This window comes from Notechis scutatus, chromosome 1, assembly GCF_049901735.1.
Source record: "Notechis scutatus isolate UNSWTSFEM ecotype Mainland chromosome 1, rNotScu1.2, whole genome shotgun sequence".
NCBI classification, from domain to species: Eukaryota; Metazoa; Chordata; class Lepidosauria; order Squamata; family Elapidae; genus Notechis; species Notechis scutatus.
This window is the reverse complement of record NC_142009.1, coordinates 190798366-190814325: the sequence shown is the minus strand read 5'-3', so window position 1 is coordinate 190814325 and position 15960 is coordinate 190798366. Positions and strand designations below refer to the sequence as shown.

The 15960-nt window shown below is 38.1% G+C and overlaps 1 protein-coding gene across 4 annotated transcripts in view; it reads left to right on the top strand.

Annotated features, from left to right (window-relative positions):
- MYO3B (myosin IIIB) overlaps nt 1-15960 on the top strand; it is a 289387-nt gene that overhangs the window by 109999 nt on the left and 163428 nt on the right. For 3 of the 4 annotated variants that reach the window (XM_087949748.1, XM_087949749.1, XM_087949746.1), the window contains 4 exons: nt 3106-3202; nt 7509-7625; nt 8491-8595; nt 15550-15633. In XM_087949748.1, coding sequence (XP_087805874.1) covers nt 3106-3202; nt 7509-7625; nt 8491-8595; nt 15550-15633 — 403 coding nt within the window. The remainder of the gene's footprint in view (nt 1-3105; nt 3203-7508; nt 7626-8490; nt 8596-15549; nt 15634-15960) is intronic. The other variant, XM_087949750.1, reaches the window with a different exon arrangement.

The following is a 15960-nucleotide window of genomic DNA, read 5'->3' as shown; positions in this document are numbered from 1 at the left end:
AAATATAAAATTCTGGGTAATATATTCATCTTGATTGTTGATATTCTCCCTATTAATGACAGTTGTAAATTTTCCCATTTCGCCAAATCTAGCGCTATCTGCTGTTTAAGTTTGATATAATTATTTTCTTTTAGTGTACTGCATCTTGCTGTCAAATATATCCCCAAGTACTTGATCTTATTCGTGACCTGAATTTTCAATAGGTCTGCCAGTTCTTCCTTTTGTCTTGATAGCATATTGTTTGTCAAGATCTTTATCTTATCGTTATTTATTTAAGCCCATCTGTTCCAGCAGTAACAACATGAATCGCCAATTCACATTATCAAATGCCTTCTGTGCATCTAGAAAGTTCGGGAAGGCCGGAAATGGGCCCGTTTCTGGCTTCCAGAGAGCCCCCAGAGCCCTGGGAGTCCATTTTTGCCCTCCCAGAGTCTCGAGGAAAGCCTCCAGAGGGCAAAAATGCCCTCCCACATCATGGTTCAGGAGGCTGACTAGACCATACATACCATGACCCCGCCCACACAGCAACTGGGCAGAGAACCAGTTGCTAAAATTTTTGAAGCCCACCCCTGGATAAGACTATATAGGCATAGAATGTAGAGATATTCTTTCAGTAATAGGAAGATCCTAGATTAAGATAGGTAGTAAGACAATAAGGAGGAAATAGATAAGCATAGAATTAACATTAAAATTAGAAGTAAGGAAAAGGTCTTACATTTTGTATAACAAAACAACCCATATTGGGACAAAAACAAATATAAGCCTTTGTGCCTGTGCCAGAATTAAAAAAAAATTCTGAACAAAAACATAAATCACACATTGCTTGTTTGCAGGGCTTTATATTTTATAACTTCTTTTCAACAAACAATCCATTGTATTGTTTAAATGAATTTCATATGGCTTTTTATCAAATTCCTTTCTTATTACAGTTTTTTTTCATAAAATCTATGTGGGGAACGAAATAAAATTCTTAAATACTTTCTATGATTCTATCATTTTTACTAAGAATATTATAGAAGCCCTCAAATGTACTGAAATAATAAATTATAAAATATCTTTCACTAGCCAAGTTCAGTCCTGAATATTAATATAGGAAACAAAATGTTTGGAACAAGGTTTGTGAACTACCCTGAAAATTGCTAGTAAGTTTTACTGAATTTGGTTTTGGTTTAATTGGCTCCAGTGTCATTAGATTAGTATTTATTTTGAAACAGGGAAAATCTGTAGATTGTTGTTGAGGATCAAGGAGAAATGTAAGCCAACATTATGCTTGTTGTGTTGTATCTGAGTAGATCCTCTTTGATAATATTGGTTGCAAGACTAGAAAGCATTCGAGCATTCGATGGATATGCTGCGCCACCTAGTATGTTAACATATTTCTAGTATAAATATTTCACCACTTTGGACACTGGGAGAACAAAAGATGCCAATCTCTATTTTCAAATACAGTGTATTGTCCATGTAATCATAGCCAAGAAAGTATCCATTTCAACTGTCATGCAAAGTGATGCTTTTACAAATTTCGATATAGCAAGTTAAATACATTTATATTTTTATTGTAGTTCTAGCAAATAAGCTAACAATTTAGTTGAGGTGCGGAAAATGAGGAAAAAAAGAATATAGCAAACTTATAATGGCTTCAAGTGAATAATAAATTAACTCACACTGAGATAAAGTGAAAGCGATGGAGATTGATAATTTTTTTAGATTAGAGATGAATTGCTTTGAATTTGTTAACTAAAAAAATGTTACATATGATGGTGAATAGCCTGAGTTCTGGTTGTAGCCTGAGATAGAATAGAATAGAATAGAATAGAATAGAATAGAATAGAATAGAATAGAATAGAATAGAATAGAATAGAATAGAATATTTTATTGGCCAAGTGTGATTGGATACACAAGGAATTTGTCTTGGTGCAAATGCTCTCAGCGTACATAAAAGAGTCAAGAATCATAAGGTACAATGATAGTCATAGGATAGTCATAGGGTACAATAAGCAATCAAATCATACTAGGAAACAGTCAATATAAATCGTAAGGATACAAGCGATAAAGTTACAGTCCTACAATCACAAGTAGGAGGGGATGGGTGATAAGGAGTTGATGATATTCTGGATTATACCACTGGCGATTACTGGTGTGAATCAAATATTGGAGCATTTTCTATTTAAAATAAGCTCCCTGTGTGTATAGTAATCTAATACATCAGTGATAAAGCATAGACATCTTTCAGAGATGCAAGCATTACTTGGGAAGAACTTTTTAAGTGTATAACCTTAAAAAAAATAGGACATTGCATCTGCAATGAACAATCAGGTATACAGAGAAATGTCATTTTGTTCTGTGTATGTGAAGATCATTGGCAAGTGCTTCAGAGTACACATTTTATTTGCTATAATCAGGATGGACACATATCCATATATTAGAGGTGTCAAACTCAAGGTCTATGGGCCAGATTTGGCCCTCAGGGGCCAAATCCTGCCTGCGGGGCTGGCCTGGAAATATCAAGGGACTGGCCTGCTGTGCCTCTGGTGGCTAAAATGGGCTGCATGCAGCCCCCTGCATGCCTTTTCACTCTGCCGGCTGAAACCGGGCCTAAAATTAGGCCAAAACCAGGCCAAAAACGGGCCAAAAACAGGTCAAAAATGGGTCAAAAAGCAGGCTGAAAATGGGCCATGCAGCCTGTTATCGGCTGGCAAAGTGCTGCCGGAGACCATGGAGGGCAAAAACGAGGTGTGGGGGGAGCACGCATGGACCCCATGCCCTGTTTTGGCCAGCAGGGTGCTACAGGAGGCATCTGTCCTGGCCCGCAGAGGAGAACTACAATGCTGATCTGGCCCTCGAAGAAATCCAGTTTGACACCCCTGCCATGTATTATTCATTTTATTTTGATTGAAAATTGATGAATAACCATGGTGGATTGGTAAAAAGGTAAAACTATGGTATTGTGAAGTTCTGAAAATATTCCAGAAGACATGACCTCATTAAATGTTTCCCAGACCTATGGAAAATACAAGCTGCAACTTGAAGTATTATAGTTTTTTTTTTTCATATGTCGTTTTTAGGAGTAATATTTTTCACACAGGTACTCCAACCATTTTACAGGCATGAACAAATGCATATTCGCAGACCATATCACATTGATGCTTCTGACAAATATTCTCCAGATGATGATCTGGTAAACCTTGAAATTTTGGACGAGGTAAGTTATGATGAGATGATGGATTCTTTCTCAATACAAATAGTGATCTTACTAATTGTAATTGGCTTCAAGATACTCTGGTGATTAATATATCCTGTCATCAAGTTGATCATTCAAAGTTCTGACAATATTTGTTTTAAAAACCACCGGTAACATATTAGTCTAATCTCCAATCAAATATTCATTTATATTCCAAATATTCAGTTATTTTTTTTATACAGGACAACAAGTTAATAGATGACAATAGTATTTAAGTTTGCCAAAATGAGGAGATCAGATCTAAGCATCAAAGTTAAATAGTACATGTCAAAGCCCACATATGCACACAATTGTAAGTATAACACATATGGTTAAACCCCACGACACTCATCATTTTCCATTTTGAAAATATCAATACATGTGTAGTGATACAGCTAAGCCTGTATTGTGGAAGGATGGAGATCTCAAATATCATTTTCCAAAAGTCTTCTTTGCATTTTGATCCTGTCTCCTGTCCTTTGGGATAGCAGCATTGATGTTCTTGCTGCTTCTACCTATGTTCTGGGGAATGCCTCTCACCAGACATTTTCTCCTTAACCATTATGTGTAAGAGAGAGAGAATTCCACGCTCTGTGTTACTTTCTGACAATTATTACAGTATTCCTATAAAGTAATGCCAATTTGCAATTGTATAGTGTTAAGGTATGTGCCTAGAAGCAAGGGTGGGATTCAAATTTTTAACAACCAGTTCTGTGGGCATGGCTTAGGTGGTGGGCGTGGCTTGGTGCTCATGTGACTGGGTGGACATGGCTTGGTGATCATGTTATTGACTGGGTGTGGCCAACTCAATATCACTCACATCGAGGCACGCATCTCCTCGCCTGGCCTCTCATGACTGAGGGGATGCTGCAACAGTTGTAAGTGTGAAAAATGGTCATAAGTCATTTTTTTCAGTGCCATTGTAACTTTGAATGGTCACTCCACACAAGCAAAGTACTAGCAAAGGAGGCAAAAAACCCTCCAGAGACGTTCCTGAGACAGGAAGTCTAGTCCTGCCAAGAATGTAATAAGGATTAATGGAGAGGCAGTTTCTGTAAGCAACACCAGAATGTTTCCTTCCTGCCTTTCTTACAGGATTAGGCTAGTAATTTCTTCTAACAACCGGTTCTCCAAACTACTTAGAATGTTAACAACCGGTTCTAGCGAATAGGTGCGAACTGGTAGAATCCCACGCCTGCCTAGAGGCATAACCCTTTTCCCTTTGATGATAAACCAAACTAAATTAAACTTAATTAAATACAAGGATAAAACATTTGGATCTAAATATTACAATGTGGTTAATCAGTATTGGAAATGATGCAGTGGTGTTTTGATCCAGGGTCTAATAACTGAAAATGAATCAAACACAAAAAAGATCCAATAAAATATATAACAATAAATATATTTTTGGCATACCACCAGTTTTATGTGTTTATAAGTTTAGATTTAGGGGGCCATTCAACTCAGTAGTGGATCTGGGAAGCTTACCTAAAACAAACCACAGTACATTAAACTAAAAGAAAAAAAAAGGTTGAACATCATCATAAGAGAGGAACAAACGTATCTCATCAACTAATTCATAAAGTTTAGTCCAGGTAGGAATTGTCCCAGATGACAATGATTAACTTTCAGTAATACAGATCCCCTAAACTTTTGATTCTAGCTGACAGAAAATATCATTAAATTATGCAGGGAGATTAAAATACAGCATCTATAAAGATTAATTGATTGGAGTTCTAACTATATAATTAACCATTTCTACCCATCGGGGCATGCTCTGGATTAAGGCCATGTAGACACTAGCCTAGGGACACCAAATTTTAAGAATACCAGAATTGAAAAGACTTCTGAAAAACAAAACAAAAAAAGTAGCAGTGCATTCCATGAGCCTGTATGCTTGCTGGAGGATTAAATATAATTTCAAAGAATTATTGCTATATGAAAACAGTGAGTGCTAATGTAATTAAAATGAGTTATTGGGTCAGAGAAAAAAGGAAAAAACATGTCCAGGCTGAAAATCTGAAATGTAACACTCAAAAATTGAAAAGAAAATACAAAACAAAAGGGTGTCTTTTTGAGATTCCTAAAAAAAAAGAAAGAAACATGAGACAAATCATAGGGGGCACCAAAATATGACTTTGGGGAGCAAAATGTCTAGAGCCGGCTCTGCTATGTAAGTCTCAGAAACTTGAATCAGATGTCCCCCGTTTTCAATGAACTTCCTTTTCATTTCGGGAAGTTCAAAACTTCAGTTTAAGACTGAAGGAGGATAATTACTGTCTTCTTCTTCTCTTGGCCGTAGCATGCTGCTTCTTGATCATCTCCCTTCTTCCAGAGAATTGTCTCCAGCAGGGGTGTCAAACTCAAGGCCCATGGGGCGGATCTGGCCCATGGGGTGCCTAGATCTGGCCCGTGGGTCTGTGGAAACAGCAAAGAACTGACTCACAGTTCCTCTGCCAGTGAAAATGGAGCTACCAGCCCTCCCAAGCTCAGTTTTCTTTGGCAGATGGTTGCAGGAGGCCATCGCAGCCAAAAATGGAGCTCACAAGGGCCCCGGGAGGCCTACCCAAGCTACATTTTCTCTAGCAGAGGGTTGCAGGAAGCTATTGCAGCTGAAAATAGAGCTTGGGAGCCCATTTTCTCTGGCAGAGCCCTCGGCCCACCACAGTCGCCCCCAACACGAGTGACATCTAGCTAGCCATGTCCACCCTGGCCACTCCCTCCTGTCCTCCCGAGATCAAGTACAAGTCTGATGCAACCCTCAATGAAATCAAGTTTAACACCTCTAGTCTATAGTTTTCCCCAAAACAGGGGAAGGAGAAGGAGGAGTTGAAGTGAGAGCTGCTTACATGCCAAAGTTCATGCCTGAGACATATTCCTGAACATGTAGGGCATGAGTGGATGGGAAATGGTGAATGGCAGACTTGAAGCCTGCTCTTTACAATGGCAAAAAAAGAGCAAGAGAGGTTCAACTCCTCCATTGTTGAATCTTCCTTTTATGGTCATGATACAGTTTTGAAGCAACCAAAGAATCTTCTCTTGGGGAGCATGAGTCTGTATATATGTGAGTTTTATATAAAAATGAAAATTTCCCAGAACTATTATATGATCTTTGGAATGTGCAGAGGCATAATCTGTACCCAAAAAGCTGCTGCACATTGCATTCTGATGCAGCAGTGAAGCAGATTCTATTAATGAGCCAGATCAGAGGTGGTTTTCTTTCATTTATAGAGCAACCTTCCCTAATGTGGCATCCTCTTGATGTATTGAAATTAGAACTTCCAAAATTCCCAGCTAATATGAACAATTGCTGGAAATTCAGGGATTATAAAAGCTTGTTGGGCAATAAATTGTGAGGAAAAGAAGAAAAATGCAGCACGAATAAGCAAAAATGGAGTGCCTTCTACACACAATTGATAACTTCTATGTCTAAGTCATTTCCTCCCCCAGTGTGTGGGGCTACATATATCTTTGGATCACTACTGAGAAAAAAACAGTGCAGCAATTATGGGTAGAAAGGAAAGATTTCCATACTCCTTGTACATACAACTGTTTAAATCACATTCCTGCTGCCAGCTATACTTACATCATAAGTAACTTGGCTCTTAGATACCAACTTGTGAGCCAAAGGAAAGAGAGCAATGCTTAAGGCTTCCTATATACATATGGCTCAATTGTGGTCATAAGTTGAGAACTCCCTGTATAATAGGCACAGCGATGAAAAAACAATACATTTGGTAACTCAATTCATTGTTTTTCTTTTTATAATTTTAGGTGAGAAAAGTAATGCTTAGGTTTTGTCAAAATACAGCACAGTAAATAGAAATAGATTTCGGCAGTGGCTGGCATGTAAAACTGCTTTGTCTTCATTAAAATTGAACTGTAGTAAAATGTTACAATTGTAATAAATAAATACATAAATAGAAATAATTGTAGATAATCTGTTTTTGAAACAAGCAAGTTAGCCTCATGAGCAGAATTAAAACAAACTAGAATTATTTTTGTTGTGTATATTCCAAACATACATTTGAACGATGACATCTACAATTCATTTCTCTGACAGTCTGACCCATTTAACCAAAATTTACTAGACAGACATATTGCTTTTTACTTGGCATGGGTATAAATTTATATTTGAGGAAGATACAAGACTGTGTAAGCAATGGTTTGATTTAGTGAAATTAATATTTGACAGAAGTGACAAATAATGCTGGGGATTATTGCTTATTACATTTATAGTAAATTTCCAAGAAATACTGCTTAACTGTGAAACTTTTGATCTTTTCAGGATACAATTATTTATCAGCTGAAGAAGCGATATGGAGATTTACAAATTTATACTTACGTTGGAGATATATTAATAGCATTAAATCCCTTCCAAAATCTCAGTATATATTCTCCACAGGTAAGAAAGAAGCTGGAATCCTGCTTTTTCAAACTATTTATGCTGTATCAGGTGACCATATTGTTTTCCTTTATAAACAATAGCAATTGATGGAGGGTGCTTCTTAATAATGTATTTTTGATTAAAGACTACTAAGTTAGGGTAACAAATTGTACCAATACTCCCCCTGCCATAAATAATACTGTTGAAGAAGAAGAAAGGACACTGGAAGAGTATCTGATGGACACTGAAGAAGATGCACTGAACATACTGAAGGTTTACTGAATACAGAATGTGAAACAAAACAACACCAAAGAAGCAAAAATGGTAGACAAAATAAACCAGGATAGGAACAAGGGAAAGAAGAAAGGGAGCATAAACCAGCCTAACCAAAGACCCGGGTAAAGACCCACATCTTCAGGGTCTTTGGAACACCAGTAGAATGGGGACCATTTGAATCTTGAGGGTAACCTCATTCCAGAGAGCAAATGACAGAAAGTGCATTTCCAGGATCCCAAGAGATGATACTGTTTGATAGAAGGAATCCAGAGTGGCTGAGAAGATACTATCTGCTCTCTCTCAACCATTCATTATTTTGAAAAACATTATATAGAAGGGATTGGGGGGGGGGATATAAGGGCACAAAAGAGTGTGGGTTCAGGCTTTGATAACTCCAGGTGAAAGGATGAAATAGAAACCTTTATTTTTTGGGAGGGGAAGGTATTGCCATTTGGAGTAGCATTGGCAAATAATGTGATGTAAGACAGCTTACTATGGACAGAGAGAAATCATATGCAGGAGTTGGTGGTTCTGCCTCTTTGCATTTTGATATGTATTTTCTAGTTGCCCGGTTCATATGTTTTGACAAGTGTGATTTCGTATTTAGTTTTCCAAGCTTTATCATGGTATGAAGCGTTCCTCCAACCCACCCCACATATTTGCAACTGCAGATGCTGCTTACCAAGGCATGATTACTTTTAATAAAGACCAGGTAGGAAAACAGTTGTTTTTTTTAATACTTACAATTATATGCATGACATAAGAAAATGCTGCATTTAAAAAACAACAACTTGGGATTGATTAAACTTTGTCAAATATGCTGTGTAGAATTTAATGAGTTTTTAAATCATAAAAGTCATAACTGTGTTTTAAACATAGCTGGTAATAGAAATTAATATGTAAGATAGCAATAGCAATAAGCCTTATATACTGCTCCACAGTGCTTTACAGCAATCTCTAAGTGGTTTACAGACTCAGCATCTTGTCCCCAACAGTCTGGCTCCTCATTTTACCAACCTCAGAAGGATGGAAGGCTGAGTCAACGTTGAGCCTGATGAGATTTGAACTGTCAAATTGCAGACAGCCAGCAGTCAGCAGAAGTAGCCTGCAGTACTGCATTCTGGCCACTGCACCACCATGGCTCATAGATTCTTGATAAAGTATAATTAAAAATATAATATATTGGCTTTAATGTTAGTCCTATCTAGAATTGACTACTGAAATGAAGGAATAGAATAGAATAGAATTCTTTATTGGCCAAGTGTGATTAGACAAACAAGGAATTTGTCTTGGTGCATATGCTCTCAGTGTACATAAAAGAAAAGATACATTCATCAAGAATCATAAGGCACAACACTTAATAATAGTCATAGGGTACAATAGGAAACAGTCAATATAAATCGTAAGGATACAAGCAACAAAGTTACAGTCGTACAGTCACAAGTAGGAGGGGATGAGTGATAAGGAGTGATGAGAAGATTAACAGTAATAGTAGTGCAGACTTTGTAAATAGTTGGACAGTGTTGAGGGAGTTATTTGTTTAGTAGAGTGATCGCTTTCGGAAAAAAGCTATCCCTGTGTCTAGTTGTTCTTGTGTGCAGTGCTTTATAGCGTCGTTTTGAGGGAAGGAGTTGAAACAGTTTATGTCCAGGATGTGAGGGGTCTGTAAATATTTTCACAGCCTTCTTTTTGACTCGTGCAGTATACAGGCAATTATAGTCATGATTACTTTACATTTCAGTGATTAATTGGGCCTGTTACAATTAAATCTGTATGAAACCATCCACAAATATAAAAATGCAGGCAGTTATCTCTTAGTGACCATTTATTCAGCAACTGTTCAAAGTTATGACAGTGCTCAATAAGGAGACTTATAGCTAGTCCTTGAATTGCACTTGTCTCAGAATCCTTATGGTTATGATTGCAATTTGGATGCCTTGCAACCAGTGCACAATTACGACAGTCACGACAACATCCCAGTCACAAGATCTCTATTTGTAGGCTTCTGACAAGCCAATGGAGAAGCTTGGATGAAGTCTCAAGTTGTGGTCATGTGACAGCATGCTTAATAACTGCACATAATTTGCTTGACAAGCACAATTGGAATTTCCAGAACTGCTGTTGTAAGTTAGCACATACATCATGTTTTATTTATATATATATATGTATGTATGTATGTATGTATGTATGTATGTATGTATGTATATGGTATTCAGCTCTGTTTGGGTATTTTCCGACATCATTATAGTTGTGCTTTTAAAGTTGTAGCAACGTTTTGGCAGAATCTCATCTGCCATCATCAGGCTAGTATAGACCCCCCCCTGATACCTCCAGCTTAAACACACCCCAACCAGGCATCCAGATGAAACCTAGCTTACTAATAAATGATAGCCATCTGTTTACTCGAAGCCAAGCCGCTCTAAAAGCATCCAATATAGGAAACACAATGTTGCCAGCCAATCAAGACAAAAAAAATGCTACAAAACAGCCAGAAGATATTAGAAACACCAGTCAAGCAGAACACAGCAAACTCCAAGACCAATAAACACAGACCAAGACTCCCAACCAATCAGGGTGAAGAAAAAACCATTCTAACACAGCAGTAGGCTAGCACCAAATTTAAAACAGAAACGGCTGTGAAAGTCTGACTCACAGATGAACACAATACATAAGCCTGATGATGGCAGATGAGATTCTGCCGAAACGTCGCTACAACTTTAAAAGCACAACTACAATGATGTGGGAAAATACCCAAACAGTGCTGAATACCATACATATAAATACCCGTGAAAACTTAAGAAAACAAACATATATATATAATGCAGGTCTTGGTGTGTTCGGGTCTTTTCCCGTGTAAGATTAAGAACATCTTGGCAACGTTTCGATGAGGTCCCACTCGCCATCTTCAGGCTGGTGCTTTCGGCTTCATGCTTGTGCGAGCAAAGTGTAATCGGAGCTGCCGTCTCCCTATATATACTGGTGGGGAGGTTGGCTGTGTTGTCATTTCTTGATTGGTTGATGGAGTTTATGTTTGCAGATTGGCTGGCTTTTTCGTAAGAACATGTGTGGCTGAGGTATTGGCTGTGTGTCTATCAGCCAATACTTCAGCCACACATGTTCTTACGAAAAATATATATATATAGCTTCATGACCATGTCACTTAGTGACAAAGTTCCTGGTCCTAATTATAGTCATTAACTGAGGCCTATGAACTGAGAATCAGAAGCATTTGAAAGATCTAATATTTTTGTCAAAATAACAAAAGCGGTGTTGTCAGGGGAGTTTGCACCTATTCGCTAGAACCGGTGGTTAACATTCTAAGCAGTTCAGAGAACCAGTTGTTAGAAGAAATTACTAGCCTAATCCTGTAAGGAAGGCAGGAAGGAAACATTCTGGTGTTGCTTACAGAAACTACCTCTCCGTTAACCCTTATTACATTCTTGGCAGGACTAGACTTCCTGTTTCAGGAACGTCTCTGGAGTTTTTTTCCCCTCCTTTGCTGGTACTTTGCTTGTGTGGAGTGACCATTCAAAGTTACAATGGCACTGAAAAAAGTGACTTATGACCATTTTTCACACTTACGACTGTTGCAGCATCCCCACAGTCATGAAAGGCCAGGCAAGGAGATGCGCGCCTCAATGTGAGTGATATTGAGTTGGCCACACCCAGCCAATAATATGACCACCAAGCCATGTCCACCCAGTCACATGAGCACCAAGCCACACCCACCACCTAAGCCACGCCCACAGAACCAGTTGTTAAAAATTTGAATCCCACCACTGGGTGTTGTCCCTTCCTGAAGCAAGCATCATGATGTTACAAGGAGTGAAGCTTGTTTTGCTATGCCACAAGGCTGTTTTCATCCTTTCCCCCTACCCTGCAGAGATCGGTGCTCAACATGTGCATCTTATAAGCTATTTAATTTGGAGTCCTTTTGAATACATACTGCTTGCAAGCATAAGTTAATTTCAATATAATTGTGATATGGCCACAATGGAAGTTGCAAGCAGATGATTAGAAGATAATTGATAAAAGTATGATATTTTTTTACATTTTTTCAACTATTTTTCTCATATCCCTTGTTCATTTTTTTGATGAATATATTTTATTATGACCACATGTGCAGATTGAGACACATGCTTGGGAGTACTCAAGATATTACTATTTTTGCTATATGGATGATAATTATCCATAGGATACAAAGTAAATAACAGTATATTTTCAAATGGCATCTGGGATTCCATTTCATTAAGAGCTTTTCGAATGTATTGGTTTAATCTAATTTTCCTGTATTACATCTCTGATAGAATCAATAAAAAAGCTGCATCTCTTTTTAAGATCTGTGTGGCTGCTTTGTAATTATCTCCCAGCTGTCTCTGCATGCAAAGGATTTGCACGTACTAGCAGTGTATATCCAAACATCATAAAAAGTGCAGATGTGATATTAGCCTGATTTCAAAAATGCTGAAGCCAAGATTTCTTCTAATATACTTGTTGAAAGTTGACTGAATGTGGGTTGGGTCTGGTGTTACATAGTTGAACCTCTATTTGGGCAACCAGACCTGTCAGGCCCCCCAAACCAAGAAAGACACATAATGAGTCTTCTGAACAGAGTTCTTTATTGTTCTATACCTATAGACTGAATCTTGCCAAACTGAAGCATTCTACTATCTACATTAAATATGTACTCTATAACAAGGATGTCAAACTCACATCATCACGGTGGCGTCACATGAAATATCGGGGCTTTCCCCCCTTCGCTAAACGGGGCATGGGCGTGGCCAGCATGTAACGCATCCAGCCCATAGGCCGGGAATTTGACAGCCCTGCTCTGTAAGAACTATTAGGGAGGGGCTGTCTTCACCCTTTTTCTCTCACACAAAGTCTCTGGATTGAGCTGCCTTTTATTCTTCTGGAATGCACTGCCTCCCTCCTGCGAATCCAGGCTTCTACCATCACAACACTACATCTCATTCACAGCTTTGCATCAATATAGAGTAGATCCTGGAAGAACCAGTATCTGTCCTAAGCCATAGAGACGGTTCAGTAGTTTTATAAGTTGAATGGATGAATTTGAAAGAGAGCTTCTAAGAATTTTACAGATGACACTATAGAATGCAGGTCTTACATTAAAAAAACCACCTATCTAAGGCACTTATTGTAGATGGGAGAGATATCTTGTGCTAGTGATATATGTGAGAACAATCTAGATAACCTTAGTAATCACAAGCTGAAGATGAGTCAGTGGCATGATGAAGACTGAAAAGCTAATGCAGTCTGAGGCTGCATTAACAGAAGGAGGTTAACTTCTGGGTCATGGAATGTAATCTTTATACCAGCCAGACCTTATCTGGAGAAATATGTCCAGTTCTCAGCACTCTATTTTAGAAGGATATTGATGAAAGTGGAACGTGCCTCAAGATGAGAAGCCAGGATAGTGACAGGGCTAAACTAATTGGGTGTTGAAGGAGGAAGAAGGAAGGGGAGAAAGGCAGCAGCAATATTGTTTTAGAAAGAGAGAACTAAGAGTTTCCTTCAACCTCAGATATAAAGTAAAATTTGTAGGATAAAGTATTTCCAACTAATAAATTTACACCATGGTAACATTTGTTCCAAAGCTAGTCTATTCTCTAGAACACTAGGGAAAATTAACCTGATAGTTGAATTAAAGTTTGAGCATTAATTTGTTGACTTGTGTGTTGCCCTTCATCTTTTATTCTCTCTGATATTTACATTTTTTCCCATGTGCTACTTGTTACTTCTTTACATCAGAGTTGTTCCTGTGGTAGTATTAGATCTGTCATCACAGGCCAAAATCTTATACAGTGTATTGTCCGTAATTTTTCTATGGGACATCCGTTTCACATATGTTTGCAGTATATGAAATGGAAGGTCTGTGTTTTGAACACCATTGCCACTGGATATTTTGGGTGAGATTACTTAAAGTGAAAAAGGGAATATGTACATTCTCTTTTTAATTTGGGGGAGTTGAAGTCCAGAAGTCTTAAAGTTGCCACGGTTGGACAGTCCTGCTCTAGAAAATAAATACAGGCATATCACCATTTGGGATAAAGAGAAAAGGACGTGATGCACAGGGATCTTCAAATATATTACGTTTGGTGACTGTTAGAAGGAACTTTTTCTCTCCTTTTTTTACCTTTAAAAATAGAACAACCAGTAAGTACTCTGAATAACTAGTTGTTCTTCTAGAACGCTTCAAGAACCAGGGTAGGGTTCAACTAAATAGGCAGCTGATGCCAAAAACATTAATCATCCATTTGGCTTTCTGCCTCCCCCATAATACTTGGTAGAATTGTCAACTGATATATGTTTCATTCTTTATCAGTTTTTCAGTGGGTCATTAAGTTGAAAAAAAAGTAAATAGTTGTAAAATACATTAAAACAAAAAAAAAAAATATATTCCAATATAAAAGAGCAGTAAGTTATTGAATGTTGTGATGCTATGTTCTTCATTTTTTAAAAAAATCATTGCTCTGTACTAGTGTCTTAATCTGAAAGGGTTAAATATCACCTGGTTGCAAATTTGATATGTCACCAGTCAAGAGCATGGCTACTATTTTCACAGTGGTGGCCATTTATCTGAAGTGAGGTCTGATTTGGCCCTTGCATTTTCCCTACAACCTGGCTGACTTGAGTGTGGATACAAACTGGCCAGCTGAGGGGAAAACCTATGTAATTCTAGGGCAGGGGTCTTCAAACTTGACAGCTTTAAGACTTGTGGACTTTGACTCCCAGAATTCCTCCTCCAGTCATGTTAGCTCAGGAATTCTGGGAGTTGAAGTCCACAAGTCTTAAACTTGCCAAGTTTGAAGACCCTGTATAAACAAAAACTGTCCTAATATTGTCAGTTCCATGGGCACAGTGGCTGTTATGAAATTATCACCCAGTTGCATTGTTTGAAACAATCCCAGATTATTAAGTTTGTTTGATTCACCTCCCCAATTCTGCATGCCATTTCTTCATCAAGAGCAGCCAGATCCAGACACTGAAGGCGTCAGTGGGCATTCCAAAACAAAACAAAACAAAACCTCTAAATTCTATTGGCAAAATAATGATTTTCTTGTTTGTCACTTATTCTACATTCATTATTTAATTAGAGTGTAATGTCATTCATATATAAATATATTCTGCAGGAGTATTTGTAGAAGGGACAGAAATCCTTTGTCATGAAAGAATCTGGCAGAAATAGATTTTTTTTTTCTGTATTCTCCGTTATGAGCAGGCTAGATCCAATTCAAAAACATGCATTCCAGAGGTGGGATTCAGCAGGTTCTGACCAGTTCTGGAGAACTGGTCGCAGAAATTTTGAGTAGTTTGGAGAACCGGCAAATCCCACCTCTGACTGGAGATTTTACAGTATCCTTCCCCTGCCACGCCCACCAAGCCACGCCCACAACACTGGTAGTAAAAAAAATCTGAATCCCACCACTGATGCATTTGCATATATATTGCGATATTTAATACTTTCAACTGGGCAACTTTGAATGTTTGTTTTATACTCTGCATGATTGTTCAACTCTTCAAAAAAAGTATAATTTGAGATAGTAAATGTTTAATGGTGTATTAAAGCACATGAAAATAGGGATGAAGGTATATTCCTTGAGTTGCCAATTATGCATCTTTCTCTTCTGTTTTGCACCCCCAGTGCATAATCATCAGTGGGGAAAGCGGTGCCGGGAAAACGGAAAGTGCCCATCTCATTGTGCAGCATTTGACCTTCCTGGGAAAGGTATTTACTGACTGTCACATAACTCAAATTATAATACTGTGAAATACTGACTGCATTTGCATGCAACCTTAAACTAAGATTTAGTGCAGGGCTGAGCAATCTCTGTCTCAACTGATTATACCCGGTTTCAATTCTCCTTCACCACAGGTTGAGATTTGTTGAGGTAGAATTATCTGGAGGCCACAGGTTGCCCAGGTGCTAATTTGGCAGGGATGAGTGTGTACAAATCTTTGCATTTGTGTTTGTGATTCATGTTTTTTTTCTTCCCTTCTCATTTCAAGTGTATCTTGTGACAAGGGGATGGCAAGCTTCTGCTTCCATTTTTTG